General features: G+C 38.9%; 1 protein-coding gene across 1 annotated transcript in view; it reads left to right on the forward strand.

Annotated features, from left to right (window-relative positions):
• CAPZA2 (capping actin protein of muscle Z-line subunit alpha 2) overlaps nt 1-6,124 on the forward strand; it is a 56,374-nt gene extending 50,250 nt beyond the window's left edge. Inside the window, exons 9-10 of the mRNA XM_032761525.2 lie at nt 3,094-3,156; nt 4,749-6,124. Coding sequence (XP_032617416.1) covers nt 3,094-3,156; nt 4,749-4,889 — 204 coding nt within the window. The 3' untranslated portion in view covers nt 4,890-6,124. The remainder of the gene's footprint in view (nt 1-3,093; nt 3,157-4,748) is intronic.
• The last annotated feature ends 9,478 nt before the right edge of the window (nt 6,125-15,602 follow it).

Below are 15,602 nucleotides of genomic sequence, written 5' to 3' on the forward strand. Positions count from 1 at the left end.
ATGTATTAGTACTTTGTTCCTTCTTATTGCTAAATAATACTTTGTTGTATGGACATACCACATTTTATCCATCCTTCAGTTAGTGGACATTTCTGTTTTCTACTTTTTGCTGCTGTGAACATTCGTGTACTATTTTTTGTGTAGATATTTTAATTTCTTTTTGGTATATACATAGGAGTGGAATTACTGGGTCATTTGGTAACTATGTTTAACCTTTTGAAGAATTGCCAGACTGTTTTCCATTTCATAGTTTCACCAGCAGTGCATAAGAGTTTCAGTTTTTCTTTATCTTTTTCCAAAATGTGTCCTTTTGATGATAGCCATCCTAGTCAGTGTGAAGTAGTGTCTTATTGTGGATTTTATTTACATTTTCTTGATGCTAATGATTTTGAGCATCTTTTCATGTGCTTATGATCATTTGTATATCTTTTGGGGGGAAATACCTATTCAGATCCTTTGCTCATTTCCTAATTGATTATTCACATTTGTATTACTGAGTTGTACTTGTTCATATATTCTGGATACAAGTCTAGTGTATCACATACATGATTTCAGATATTTTCATCCTTCTCTGTGTTGTCTTTTCACTTTCTTGATGATATTGTTTGCAAAACAGAAGATTTTGGTTTTGATTTTTTTCTTTTGTCATTTGAGATTTGAAATATTAATAGAAACCATTGTCTACCCAAGGTCATGGAGATCTACTCCAGTGTTTTCTTCTAAAAGTATTATATAATAGTTTTAGCTCTTACATTTAGGTCTATGATCTCCTACCTAACTTTTAAACTGTATCCTATCTTTTCATTTCAGTAGCTATTTGGATCATGATTTAATGAAGTTTTTTTTTTTTAAGTTCATCTTTCAAATTTAAGAATTTTTGAACTTGGTTTTATTTCTCCACAGAATTCTTTCACACATTCTTTCCCTTGCATATGCAACTGTTTCCTTGTTGATTTTTGTTTGTTTGTTTTTGTTTTTTTGAGACAAGACCTGGCTCTGTCACCCAGGCTGACATGATCTCAGCTCACTGCAACCTCTGCCTCTAGGGCTCAAGCCATTCTCCCATCTGAGCCTCCTGAGTAGCTGGGACTACAGGCACATGCCACCACACCCAGCTTTTTTTTTTTTTTTTTTTTGGTAGAGATGGGGTTTCACCATGTTGCCCAGCTAGTCTTGAACTCCTGGACTCGTGCAATTTACCCACCTTGGCCTCCAAAAGTTTGGCTTTTGTTTTTTTTGCCCCATGGATATTGACAGTATAACATTAACAGTGACATTTTCTCATTTGTTTGTGTCATATACCTAAAAGTATCTGTGTATTGTAAACATCAACTGCTTATATACAATTTACAAATATTAAAGAAAAATTTATTTTTAACTCAAGAAAGCATTTAACTTTAAGAAACATGTATGAATGTGTTAAGCCAGATGCTACCTAAGAAGATAAGCTATATTTACATATACATATATATAAACACACACACACATATATATGTATATATTTTTTTGAGACAGGGTGTCACTCTGTTGCCCAGGCTAGAATGCAGTGTGTGAACACAGCTCACTGCAGCCTCAACATCCTGGGCTCAAGCGATCCTCCTGCCTCAGCCTCTCTAGTAGCTGGGACTACAGGCGTGTGCCACCATGCCCAGCTAACTTATTTTTTGTAGAGATGGGGTCTCACCATATTGCCCAGGCTGGTCTCAAAACCCTGGCCAAAAGCAACCCTTCTGCCTTGGCCTCCCAGAGTGCTGGGATTACAGGCATGGGCCACCACACCCAGCCCCTGAAGCTATCTTTTAAAAAATTTTTTATTAGCACTTAGGTGATTTCTGCTTTGACCTAGTCGGTACTCTCCTTGCAAAATTTGCCAGTGAAAAAAACTTACTAATGTCTGATTTTCCATGAGATGTTCTACTTCATATAGTTACATATCATATGTAATTACTACATTCAATATTATTGACATAACAAGGGTATGGTGCCATCTTGTTTGGGGAGTTTGACATTGAGCAGAGATGCTTCCTGGCTGGGTGCTGTGGCTCACGTCTGTAATCCTTTCACTTCAGGAAGCTGAGGTAGGTGGATCACTGGAGACCAGCCTGGCCAATATGGTGAAACCTCATCTCTACTAAAAATACAAAAACCCCATCTCTACTAAAAATACAAAAATGAGACGGGAATGGTGGCACATTCCTATAGTTCCAGCTATTTGGGTGGCTGAGGCACGAAAATTGCTTGAACCTGGGAAGCGGAGATTACAGTGAGCCAAGATCACACCGCTGCACTCCAGCCTGTGCTACAGGCCGAGACCCTGTCTCAAAAACAAAAACAAAAACAAAAACAAAACAGATGCTTCCTAAGAGAAATTTGTCCACAAAATTACAGAGGGTAGGGTTTTGAGAGATGGTCATAGTAATTAAACTTGACTAATATGCCAGTTTGTGCTCATTTTTTTAGGAATGACCATTTTTACTCTATCTTAGGAGGTTTTCATTTTTTTATATTTTTACACCATATATATAAAGTATAAGGTGTTAGAGAATTTTACATTAACACTGTTTTATTTTTTAAATCCAGATTCTGTTAACTTTACTGTTAGGAAAAAGCTAACAAACCCATCTATTGGCATGTTAAAAAAAAAAATTTTTCCAGAAAAATACATTCTTCCTGATTAGTGATTTTTTTTTTTTTGGTATCACTGTTCTGTTACATAATGTTCAGTAAATATTTAACAATATTCAGATAAAGAGTCATCAATTAGAAATCCTTACCAAACTTCTTACCCATAAAGGTTGTCTATTGGAATGCATGTCCAGTGTTTAAAATTGAACTTTTCATCCATGTGTGTATCATTGAGATTTCACTTTCTTAGCCAGCTAAACATTGAGACCGGCTTATTCTGTAGACTTTTAAAATAATTTTACCTATTTTCCCCTTAGACTTAGAATAATTGATCTTACAATATTTGTTCTATGTTGTAATTTCCTTCTGTGTTATTTATTATAACATTACATTAACCATACATATATTTTAAAATAATAGTAGTTTAGTTTTAAGTTACTATTTTTATTTTGTTTTGTTTTTATTCAGAATGAAGTGCAAACAGCAAAAGAATTTATAAAGATTGTAGAAGCTGCAGAAAATGAATACCAGGTATGATTTTAAATATTATATAAGCTACACTCACCTATGAAATAATGGCACTGAAATTTTAATTTCAGCCGAAGGCTGAATTTTTCCATTGCATCAGTTAGAGTCTTTTTGTTGTGTGTCTCCTTTTAACACAAAGGCAGACTTATTAAAGTGTAGGCAAAAAGAGTGGCAAGTAAATTGAATTCCATTAATATTTCGTATTTTAAAAATACTAAGACTAGGCTGAGTGCGATGGCTCATGCCTGTAATCCCAACACTTTGGGAAGCCGAGGCAGGTGGATCACGAGGTCAAGAGATCAAGACCATCCTGGCCAACATGGTGAAACCCTGTCTCTACTAAAAATACAAAAATTAGCTGGGTGTGGTGGCACGTGCCTGTAGTGGCGAGTGCTACTCGGGAGGCTGAGGCAGGACAGTCGCTTGAACCCGGGAGGCAGAGGTTGCAGTGAGCCGAGATCGCGCCACTGCACCCCAGCCTGGCGACAGAACGAGACTCCGTCTCAAAAAAAAAAAAAAAAAAAGACTAGGTTTTAGCCAACATAATTTCTGAGTGCAGACTGAGTATCTCTGATCTGAGTTGCTTGGGACCAGAAGTGTTTTAGATTTCAGATTTTTTTGGATTTTGGAATATTTGCATTATATATTTACCAGTCAAGCTTCCATAATCTGAAAATTAGAAATCTGCATCAGTGCTCCAGTGAGCATTGCCTTTTGAGTGTCATGTTGATGCTCAAAATGTTTCAAGCTTTGGAAGCTTTGGATTTTTCAGTTAGGGATGCTCAACCTGTATCAGTCAAAATATGCCAGACTTTAAGTGGCTATTTTTTTTCTGGTTGGAAATTTTAATTCAGGCTGTGTCTTACCATTTGGATTATGTGTAATGTGTTTAGATCACATTTCATTTTGTGCTTTACTTTTTATGTTATTTATCAGCTTCTAAACTACACTCTTGAATTTAAGCATTTAATTTGTGAATTGGACAAGTTTCTACTCCTTAAAAATAATAATCTATAAATTGTTCTGACATACTAAAATTCAAAACGAGGACACACAAATATTAAGTCTAATTTATAATTTTATTTCATTAAGTTTATTCAAAATTATTATAGGCTTTTTCTTCTAGCTGCTTTTATTTTATTTATTTATTTTTTTTTGAAGACAGAATCTTGCTCTGTGGCCCAGGCTGGAGTGCAGTGGCGCAATCTCGGCCCACTGCAAGCTCCGCCTCCCGGGTTCACGCCATTCTCCTGCCTCAGCCTCCCGAGAAGCCGGGACTACCAGCGCCCGCCACCAAGCCCGGCTAATTTTTTTTTTGTATTTCACTGCGTTAGCCAGGATGGTCTCGATCTCCTGACCCTGTGATCCGCCCACCTCGGCCTCCCAAAGTGCTGGGATTACAGGCATGAGCCACCACACCCGGCTCTTCTAGCTGCTATTAAACAGCTTTTAAAACAATGTTGGGATTTTATTTGACTGTTTAAAAACAGTGAAACAGGCTGCTTAAATAAAACTTATTCTGAAAACATCTGTGTGCTTTATAAATTGTTCTGTTCTTTGCTTTACTTTAAACTTCTAACTATTGTTTTTCATAGACTGCCATCAGTGAGAATTATCAGACAATGTCGGACACTACTTTCAAAGCCTTACGTCGACAGTTGCCAGTTACACGCACTAAGATTGATTGGAACAAGATCCTTAGCTACAAGATTGGCAAAGAGATGCAGAATGCATAAGATGAACATTGCATGACCGGATCATTTTAGTGTCTTTGCGTTAAAAAATTATTGCAAAAGTATTCTGAACTGTCAAGCTGCCCAGTCAGATGGGCTGTTGCCATTTAAAATCACTGTAATTAATTAGTTTGATTAGAGCACAAAGCTTAGCTAATCAACCATTATTTTTCATTTTGTTTGTTGTAAGAGGATTGAAAATCAGTTTAGTTTAAATGTCTTTCTGTTAGGCCTTTCTTTCTTACAATGAAGAGATGATTCTTCTAGTTTATGGTTAAAAGTTTTTGAAGTGTCTCAAAAATATTTTACTAACTGTAACCCTAAAATTGTTGTCTTTTGGTTTATGAAATCAGTAATTTTTGATATTTCCCCAGTTCTTTTTAATGGGGTCAATAATGGACATTCTAGTTTAAGGTGGTTGATGGATTTAGCCATATATGCTGCTAAAGAAATTGTCTACCTTTTCTTCCTCACCTGTTCCATTTATGTAAAGTTGAGATTAGAGGGAAAGCATTTTCTATATCAATTGTGTTTAAACCTTTCAAGAAGGTTATTTAGCTAGCTTAGTGTTGAACTAAATTTTTTTTAAACAAGGCAAGGTCTAATGCTGTTTTGAGATTCTGAAATTAATGAAAATACTTATTTCAGAAATGCATTTAATGCTTTTTTTCTTGTGACAGTTATGCAAATCAGCTTGAATTCCATATGTCCCTGAGTTATTTTTATCATAAAGCCACAAATGTATTATAACAAGGCAAATTGTAATATATATAATCCTGAACTCATGACCATGTCTCGGTTTATTTTTTTTTTCTTGGATTGAAAAGTACTGAAATTCAATGTGACATTAAAATGCAAATTTTCCTATTTATTTGAGTAGAAAGTCACTTACCAGTGAGCATATATATTTTAAAATACTTTCTTTGGATATTGTAATTCTTAACTGGTTGTAAATTAGAAAAGCTGGGATTACATATGGTGTGCGGTTACAGTCTAAATTTTTTCATCTTCCTGTGCATCATAAGCATGTTTGTAATATTTTCAAAAATAGTTCTACTGATGCTACAGGAATTTCAAGCCTGTGGTGAATGTTAGTATTTACCATAGGGAGTGAAGTGGAGTTATGGTTTCATTCAATAGAGTATTGCTTATTATACTTGAGTGGAATCCTTTCCTCACGTACTCCTGTAGACGTCTGGACCTGGAAATTTTTATTTTATTTTATTTTATTTTTTTTTTAGAAAAACACCACTTTTATTATGTACAATAAAATATTTCATTAGCTTGAATTGTATAGATTTTTAAAAATTCAATGAAAGCATGTTTAATTTCTTTTTAAAATCACTGTTGGGCTTTGAAAGCATTGAGAATATAATATGAAATTATGACATTTTGGCTAAATCATCTTTTCTTTAGTTTTAAAATACAAGTTTTGGCACATTGGGATTCCTAAAGAAAATGAATTGGTAACATTAGTTATCTGTTCCTTTTTAAAATATATATATTTGAAAGTTTGATGATGGTGAACTAAATACTAGATCTAATTGACAAGCTCAGTTGTATCAGGCCATCATGAGTTTCTATCCCATGAAAGTCATCAATTTCCTATCTCTGTTCTAGTCTGGGAATGCATTACTGAAAATCTATGCAACTGTTTTTAAGGTGATTTGCTTGTGAGACGGAAGATTTATCAAAAATAATTTAGAACAGGGTGGGTGCGGTGGCTCACACCTGTAATCCCAGCACTTTGGGAGGTCGAGGCTGGTGGATTACCGGGTCAGGAGATCGAGACCACCCTGGCTAACACAGTGAAACCCTGTCTCTACTAAAAATACAAAAAATTAGCCGGGCATGGGGACAGGCGCCTGTAGTCCCAGCTACTTGGGAGGCTGAGGCAGGAGAATGGCATGAACCCAGGAGGTGGAGCTTGCAGTGAGCCTAGATCATGCCACTGCACTCCAGCCTGGGTGACAGAGCCAGACTCCGTCTCAAAAAATAATAATAATAATAATTTAGAACAGTCTGAAATAATGATTGCACAGAACAGACTAGTCTTTTATAGTATAAGAATGGCATTTATTAGGCGGGGCACAGTGGCTCACACCTGTAATCCCAGCACTTTGGGAGGCCTAGGCAGGTGGATCACGAGGTCAGGAGTTCGAGACCAGCCTAACCAACATGCTGAAACCCCGTCTTTACTAAAAACAAAAAAAAATTAGCCGGGGATGTTGGTGCGCGCCTGTAATCCCAACCACTCAGGAGGCTGAGACAGGAGAATCATTTGAACCTCGGAGGTGGAGGTTGCAGTGAGCAGAGATTGAGCCACTGTACTCCAGCCTGGGTGACACAGGGAGACCCCGTCTCAATAATAATAATAAAAGAATGGCATTTATTAAAGTGAAAGAAGAATGGGAACCCAGAGTATCCTATAGCTCGGGGAGTAATTTTAGTAGGAAACATTATGGCTGCTTTGCTGAGTAGGCTGAAGTGTGGTGGCAAAGGCATAATCAGGGAGAACAGCTAGGAGACTACTGCAGTAATCTAGTTGAGAGAGCATGCTGGCTTGGCCTGAGGTGGTTGCTGTAGAGGTGGTATAAAGCAGTGAGGTCTAGATATATCCTAAAGGTAAAATCAGCAAGACCTAGGGAGAGTTTGGTCATGGAGTGTGAGATAGAACCATCAAGGATGTTTGGGGCTGGAGAAATTGAGGAGGAAAATTCTTGTAGGAGCAGGTTGGTTTGGAGAAGGAGGCTGGTCAGGAGCTCAGTTTTCTATTCAAAGGAGAAATATCTCATGTAACAGTTAGATACAGGAGACAGGAACTAGAGGGAAGCTCTGGGCTAGAAGAATGGGAAAGTGCATGAACCTGGGAAACAATTTTATAGGCAGACAGGATGAAGGACCTCAAGGTTAGTGATAATGAATTTAAAGTAAATGAGACCAACGATGACCATGGCTGTATGTTTTTCTTCAACCGTGTAAAGCTGTTTGGGTGCAGGCATAGAGTAGATGAAATAAATTTCACCAAGGCTGTGGTTTTGCCCAGAGTGAATGACCACATGAAGAGGGGCAAGGTATGATGGTCTGTGGAATTTCAGGTGGGTAAGCAGGGAAGTGAGGGCTTGAGAAGAGGGGAGGGATAGTGAAAATGTGGTACAACCAATGGATTATATAGGTGTGTTAAAGTAGGGGGACTAGAAAGAATGACCTAGAAATGTAAGAAGTGAGCCGGACGCAGTGGCTCATGCTTGTAATCTCAGCACTTTAGGAGGCTGAGGCAGGTGGATCATGAGGTCAAGAGATCGAGACCATCCTGGCCAATATGGTGAAACCCTGTCTCTACTAAAAATACAAAAATTTGCTGGGCATGGTGGCACTCGCCTGTAGTCCCAGCTACTCGGGAGGCTGAGGCAGGAGAATCGCTTGAACCCAGGAGGCGGAGGTTGCAGTGAGCCGAGATTGTGCCACTGCACTCCAGGCTGGCAACAGAGTGAAACTCTGTCTCAAAAAAAAAAAAAAAAAAAAAAAAAGTGGTGGGCCGGGCACGATGGCTCACGCCTATAATCCCAGCACTTTGGGAGGCCACAGCAGGTGGATCACTTAAGGTCAGGAGTTGAAGACCAGTCTGGCCAATATGGTGAAACCCCTTCTGTATTAAAAATACAAATACTAGCCGGGTATGGTGGCACATGCCTGTAGTCCCAGCTACTCAGGAGGCTGAGGCAGGAGAATCTTTGAACCCAGGAAGTACTGGTTACAATGAGCTGAGATTGTGCCACTGCACTCCAGCCTGGGTGACAGAGTGAGAGTCCGTCTCAAAAAAAGAAAAAAGAAATGTAAGAAGTGGTGATTGGAGAATGGTGTGCTTAATTAAAATTGAGGTTTTGAGGAGTTATTAGTAATGACAAATATGACCAAGGGAGTGACTGGCTGAGGGGAGAGAGGAGAGGATTTAAGCAACCGTGCCACCCAGAGTTGGAAAGGTCACCTCTGTGACATTAAAATCAAGAATTCTGATAGAAGTAAGATTTCTGGCATGAGTGGTGCTTTTCCAGAGTACACTTGGATATACGATTACATTTTAATAAGTTATATAAATATGCAGATATTCATGCAGCTTTTCCTCATTTGGGATTTTGGAAACTAAAATAGTAGTAAGAGCATTAAAAGAAAGATGTCCTGGAAGTTCTCGTTCACTGCAAATGTTCTTGAAATGTGAAATTCTTGGAAAAGTAATCAGGGACAACTATTGACAGTTGTATGACATTTGGGTAGCCCTTTCTACAGTTAAAGTCATTGTGACTTTTAGTAGCCACACTGAAACCTCTGGAACAATGAAAGACCCTTTCAAAAGATCTTCCATACTGATCATCAGTTTGCGCCTTTGCCATCTATGGGGTATGAAATATAAAGGCACAATTAGCCAGGAGTTAACACAGGTGTTTTGTAATGTGTGCATGTTATGAAACATCCCAAGAAAGATGTGTATTTCTGTTCACTTCTCTAAGATGCAATATTTAAAAGAATCAGTGTACTTGCTAGTCTTAAGTGTAGATTTTGGGCCAGGCATGGTGCCTCATGCCTGTAATCCCAGCACTTTGGGAGGCCGAGGCAGGTGGAACACCTGAGGTCAGGAATTTGAGACCAGCCTGACCAGCGTGGTGAAACCTCATCTCTACTAAAAAAAAATACAAAATTAGCTGGGCGTGGTGGTGCACACCTGTAATCCCAGCTACTTGGGAGGCTGAAACAATTGATTGAGCCCGGGAGGCAGAGGCTGCAGTGAGCCAAGATCACGCCATTGCACTCCAAAGAGTGAAACTCCATCTCTGAATGAATGAATGAATAGTATAGATTTGGGGGCTTGAAACTGAGAACTTCTTAAAGGCAGACGCTGTGTAGACATATCCAAATTTGACATTCTGAGTGTTATGCAAAAGCTTTATTGTAAGTTTGACCAGTAGTGCTAGCTATTGGAGAGTGTGCAAAATACTCACAGATTAAGATTAAAATAGCCGATTAAACTTTTAAGGTCTAGTTAGCATTAGAAATTAATGTCAGGTCCTTCACATTTAAGCAGATGTATTCAGAGAACTGTTCTAGGCATTGTGGAGTTTGGAAAATATAAAACCGTTTCTTAAAGCAATCTACAAACTACTCATGGAACAACAGTGTTTTCCTACCTTTGTCACATCACAACATATATAGAAAATGATATTTGTGGCTGGGCACAGTAGCTCACACTTCTAATCCCAGCACTTCGGGAGGCTGAGGCAGGTGGATCGTTTCAGTCTAGGAATTCAAGACCAGCCTAGGCAACATGGCAAAACTTTGTCTCTATTAAAAATACAAAAATTAGCCAGGTGTGGCACACGCCTGTAGTCCCAGCTACTCAGGAGCTGAGCGGGAGGATCACCTGAGCCTGGGGAGGTTGAGGCTGCAGTCAGCTGCGATCGTGCCATTGCACTCTAACCAGGGTGACAGAGTGAGAGTCTGTCTCAAAATATATAAATAAATAAGGCACACTGCAGGAAATGGACAAGGCTGCCTGCCAATTGTTGTAAGGGTTAAGAGCATCAGTATCTTGGCACACCTTAAACCCGTTTAGGAAGATGTGCCATGCACAACACAGATTGTTTGTAAGATAAACTTCAAGGCTTACCTAAGATAGCTTTTAAAGAGATGTCAAGCCAAGGGAGGTTTTCTGGAAAGGAGGAGTTTTAAACTGCTTTGGCAAGTATGCATGCCAGTGGTAGGAAGGAAATCCTCTTGTATCTCAATGAAGCATTAATATGCAGATAATAGGTTTCTGGTAAAGAAATGTCATGGGTCAGAATGTCATCCAGTTCAAAACTAAATCTGGCTTTTTAAAACAGCACAGTACAAAATGAAATTATAACACAGTAAAGTTAAAAATCAATGTTCTTATAAACTATAGTATGGCTAATAAGATATTTTCTCTCTGGTTTTGGTATAATCTAACAAAAGTACATTAGTTAACGTCAGTTTCCATTTTTGCAGTGTGACTGTATCAGAAAACAGATTTTTTTCACACAGACTCGCTAGAAAACACATCACGGGTTGGGCACAGTGGCTCACGCCTGTAATCCCAGCACTTTGGGAGGCTGAGGCAGGTGCATCACAAGGTCAAGAGATCGAGGTCATCCTGGCCAACATGGTGAAACCCCGTCTCTACTAAAAATACAAAAATTAGCTGGCATGGTGGTGCGCACCTGTAGTGCCAGCTACTCCGGAGGCTGAGGCAAGAGAATTGCTTGAACCCAGGAGGCGGAGGTTGCAGTGAGCCGAGATCTCGCCACTGCACTCCAGCCTGGGCGACAGAGCAAGATTCCGTCTCAAAAAAAAAAACACGTCACGGATACCACATCAGCCACTGACTGTCATAACATGAGCTGTGTGTGGGACAATCTGCAGTTAAAGCACACTGATTAGTAGAAGACTGTTAAGGAAGCCCAGTTGGCATATCTTAGAAGATTGATGACTTCTGGGAAAATTTGTAAAATGCCCAGCTCTTTAACCAAATAAATTTTCAAGGAATTATTTTACTGCAAGGATATCCCAAAAAGTCTTGCTGACTAAACAACACAAAGTGTCATCTTCCTTTGGGCTGCTAACTTGCTAGACTCTCAGCGTCTGAATACCTGATCTGGATCTCTTCCATCCCAGACTTTGACCTGAAAATGAAGGCTTGCCTCCTGTTTCCCAAAAGAATACTAAACAGAAATAGCCGGGAGCAATAACTCTCTTAAGAATAAATTAAGGACTTAGGGAAGACTTTAGTTCTTTGAAAAAGGAGAGCAAAATATCGGAGATCAGTGTTCCAGGACACGGAAAGCATCTCCAGTGAGGAAAAGGCATGGTAAAGAAAAGCCTGCCCACGCACACTCATTTGCCCCTTACTTTGGGGCTTTACAGAGGAGAAAGAGAAATTTTTAAAGGAAATAAATTTCATTCCAGAGACATAAAAAGGCAAAACCATAAGTCAACCTAAATATCCAACCACAGCGAATGAGTACAGATACTGTGGTTTGTTAGCACTGGGAGAGCATACAGCTTTTAAAAACTTGTGAGTCAGAGGTTATATTAACATACTATAAAAACCCCTGTTGAGAGAAAAAAACAAGTTGTAAAAAAGTATACTAACGTTTAAAAATACATAAAACAATACAAATGTTTTGTCATATATAGTGACTGTATAAACATACAATGGATTAAAACACCAAATCAGGCCAGACGTGTGGCTCACACCTGTAATCCAGGCACTTTGGAAGGCCAAGGTGCGAGAATCACTTGAGCCCAGGTGTTCCAAGATCAGCCTGGGCAATATATCAAGACCCCATTTCTAGAAAAATTTTAAAATTAGCTGGGCACAGTGATGTGTGCCTATGGTCCTAGCTACTCGGGAGGTTGAGGCAAGAGGATCACTTGAGCCCAGGAGTTCAAATTACAGTGAGCTTTGATCATGCCACTGCACTCCAGCCTGGGTGGCCAAGTGAGACCCTATCTCTCAAAAAAAGTAGAATAATATATGTGTGGAGAGGAATGTAAGGGAATAGGATTAGGGCACAGTTTAAAAGGATTGTAACTATTTTTTTAATTGGATAATAGGTATATAGGTGTTCATTACAAGAATATCAAATTTTAAATGTGTTGTTATTTAAAAAATTATACAACTTATGCTGACATATAACTCTACATGAAGGGAAATATATACAAAGATTGACTCAGGCAAAAGTAGAAAAATTACAGGTCATAACCGTAGGATGAATTGAATAGAAAGTTTACTAATTCCCCTTTAAAAAGTCATTAGACTCATTGTTTTTATTTTTTTAATTTTTTTTTTATTATTATACTTTAGGTTTTAGGGTACATGTGCACAATGTGCAGGTTTGTTACATATGTATCCATGTGCCATGTTGGTTTGCTGCACCCATTAACTCGTCATTTAGCATTAGGTATATCTCCTAATGCTGTCCCTCCCCCCTCTCCCCTCCCCCCACCCCACAACAGTCCCCGGAGTGTGATGTTCCCCTTCCTGTGTCCATGAGTTCTCATTGTTCAGTTCCCACCTATGAGTGAGAATATGCGGTGTTTGGTTTTTTGTCCTTGTGATAGTTTACTGAGAATGATGGTTTCCAGTTTCATCCATGTCCCTACAAAGGACATGAACTCATCATTTTTTATGGCTGCATAGTATTCCATGGTGTATATGTGCCACATTTTCTTAATCCAGTCTATCATTGGACATTTGGGTTGGTTCCAACTCTTTGCTATTGTGAATAGTGCCACAATAAACATACATGTGCATGTGTCTTTATAGCAGCATGATTTATAGTCCTTTGGGTATATAACCAGTAATGGGATGGCTGGGTCAAATGGTATTTCTAGTTCTAAATCCCTGAGGAATCGCCACACTGACTTCCACAATGGTTGAACTAGTTTACAGTCCCACCAACAGTGTAAAAGTGTTCCTATTTCTCCACATCCTCTCCAGCACCTGTTGTTTCCTGACTTTTTAATGATGGCCATTCTAACTGGTGTGAGATGGTATCTCACTGTGGTTTTGATTTGCATTTCTCTGATGGCCAGTGATGATAAGCATTTTTTCATGTGTTTTTTGGCTGCATAAATGTCTTCTTTTGAGAAGTGTCTGTTCATGTCCTTCGCCCACTTTTTGATGGGGTTGTTTGTTTTTTTCTTGTAAATTTGTTTGAGTTCATTGTAGATTCTGGATATTAGCCCTTTGTCAGATGAGTAGATTGCAAAAATTTTCTCCCATTCTGTAGGTTGCCTGTTCACTCTGATGGTAGTTTCTTTTGCTGTGCAGAAGCTCTTTAGTTTAATTAGATCCCATTTGTCAGTTTTGGCTTTTGTTGCCATTGCTTTTGGTGTTTTAGACATGAAGTCCTTGCCCATGCCTATGTCCTGAATGGTATTGCCTAGGTTTTCTTCTAGGGTTTTTTATGGTTTTAGGTCTAACATGTAAGTCTTTAATCCATCTTGAATTAATTTTTGTATAAGGTGTAAGGAAGGGATCCAGTTTCAGCTTTCTACATATGGCTCGCCAGTTTTCCCAGCACCATTTATTAAATAGGGAATCCCTTCCCCATTTCTTGTTTTTGTCAGGTTTGTCAAAGATCAGATAGTTGTAGATATGTGGCATTATTTCTGAGGGCTCCGTTCTGTTCCATTGATCTATGTCTCTGTTATGGTACCAGTACCATGCTGTTTTGGTTACTAGACTCATTGTTTTACAGAGAATTTTATCCAACTTACCACATACAGATAATTTTCTATGTTACAGAAATTATTTTAGATGGTTGAAAAAGATAGACATCATTTTATGAGACATATTTATAAGCTTAAATAAGAATAGCACCAAAACCAGAAAAATGATCAAACTTCCCTGTATACTCAAAAGTAAAATTCCTTAATACATTAATAAAGAATACTACATTATGATCAAGTATGGTTTATCACTGGAAAGCAATGATTGTTCCCTTTTAGGAAATCTAGTACTGTAGCCTCCTACATTAGCATGTTAAAGAAAAGCACATGTAATTCTCTGAGAAAATATCATTAAACCATTTGATAAAGTTTAGTCCCTAATCCTGACTTTAAGGGCAGCATCTCAAATCAATGGAGCAACAGATGAATGATGCTGAGACAACAGGGTAGCCAGCTGGGGGAGAAAAGTTGGATCTATACCTCATACCTTATACCAAGTTAAAATTGGACCAAAGATTTAATGATATGAAATGATATTGGCCACGTGCGGTGACTCAAGCCTGTAATCCCAGCAGTTTGGGAGGCCGAGGCGGGCGGATCACTTGAGGTCAGGAGTTGGAAACCACCCTGTCCAACATGGTGAAACCCCGTCTCTACTAAAAGTACAAAAATTAGCCGGGTGTGGTGATGGGTTCCTGTAATCCCAGCTACGAAGTTGCAGTGAGCTGAGATTGTGCCACTGCACTCTAGCCTGGGTGACAGAGCGAGACTCCATCTCAAAAAAAAAAAAAAAAAAAAAGGTATTATAAATGTTCTTGAAGAAATGGTATATTTTAAGTAATAGCAATATCAGAATAATTTTAGAAAAAACCCTTAGAATCCATTCAATAAAAATCTATTTGGCTGGGTGCAGTGGCTCACGCCTGTAATCCCAGCACTTTGGGAAGCCAAGGTGGGCAGATCACTTGAGTTCAGGAGTCCGAGACCAGCCTGGCCAACATGGTGAAACCACGTCTCTACTAAAAAATACAAAAATTAGCCGGGCATGGTGGTGGGTGCCTGTAATCCCAGCTACTTGGGAGACTGAGGAAGAAGAATCGTGTGAACTCGGGAGGCAGAGGTTGCAGTGAGCCAAGATCATGCCACTGCATTCCAGCGTGGACAACAGAGTGAGACTCCATCTCAAGAAAAAAGAATACTTCATAAAAATTAAGATTTTCTACATGGCTTAAAATGCTCTAAACAAAGTCAGAAGACATCATTCACAAGGGAAAACATTTGCAACTTACTTAACAGATGGTTACCTTTTCAAAAATCTAATGAGTACCTACAGCACAATAACATAAGAGTCCTATAGAAAATTGAAAAGCATGGGCCAGGCGTGGTAGCTTACACCTGTAATCCCAGCACTTTGGGAGACTGAGGTGGGAGGATCGCTTGAGCCCAGGAGTTCACAGTCAGCCTAGG

The sequence above is a fragment of the Hylobates moloch genome, unplaced genomic scaffold, assembly GCF_009828535.3.
Source record: "Hylobates moloch isolate HMO894 unplaced genomic scaffold, HMol_V3 SCAFFOLD_1, whole genome shotgun sequence".
Lineage (NCBI taxonomy): Eukaryota > Metazoa > Chordata > Mammalia > Primates > Hylobatidae > Hylobates > Hylobates moloch.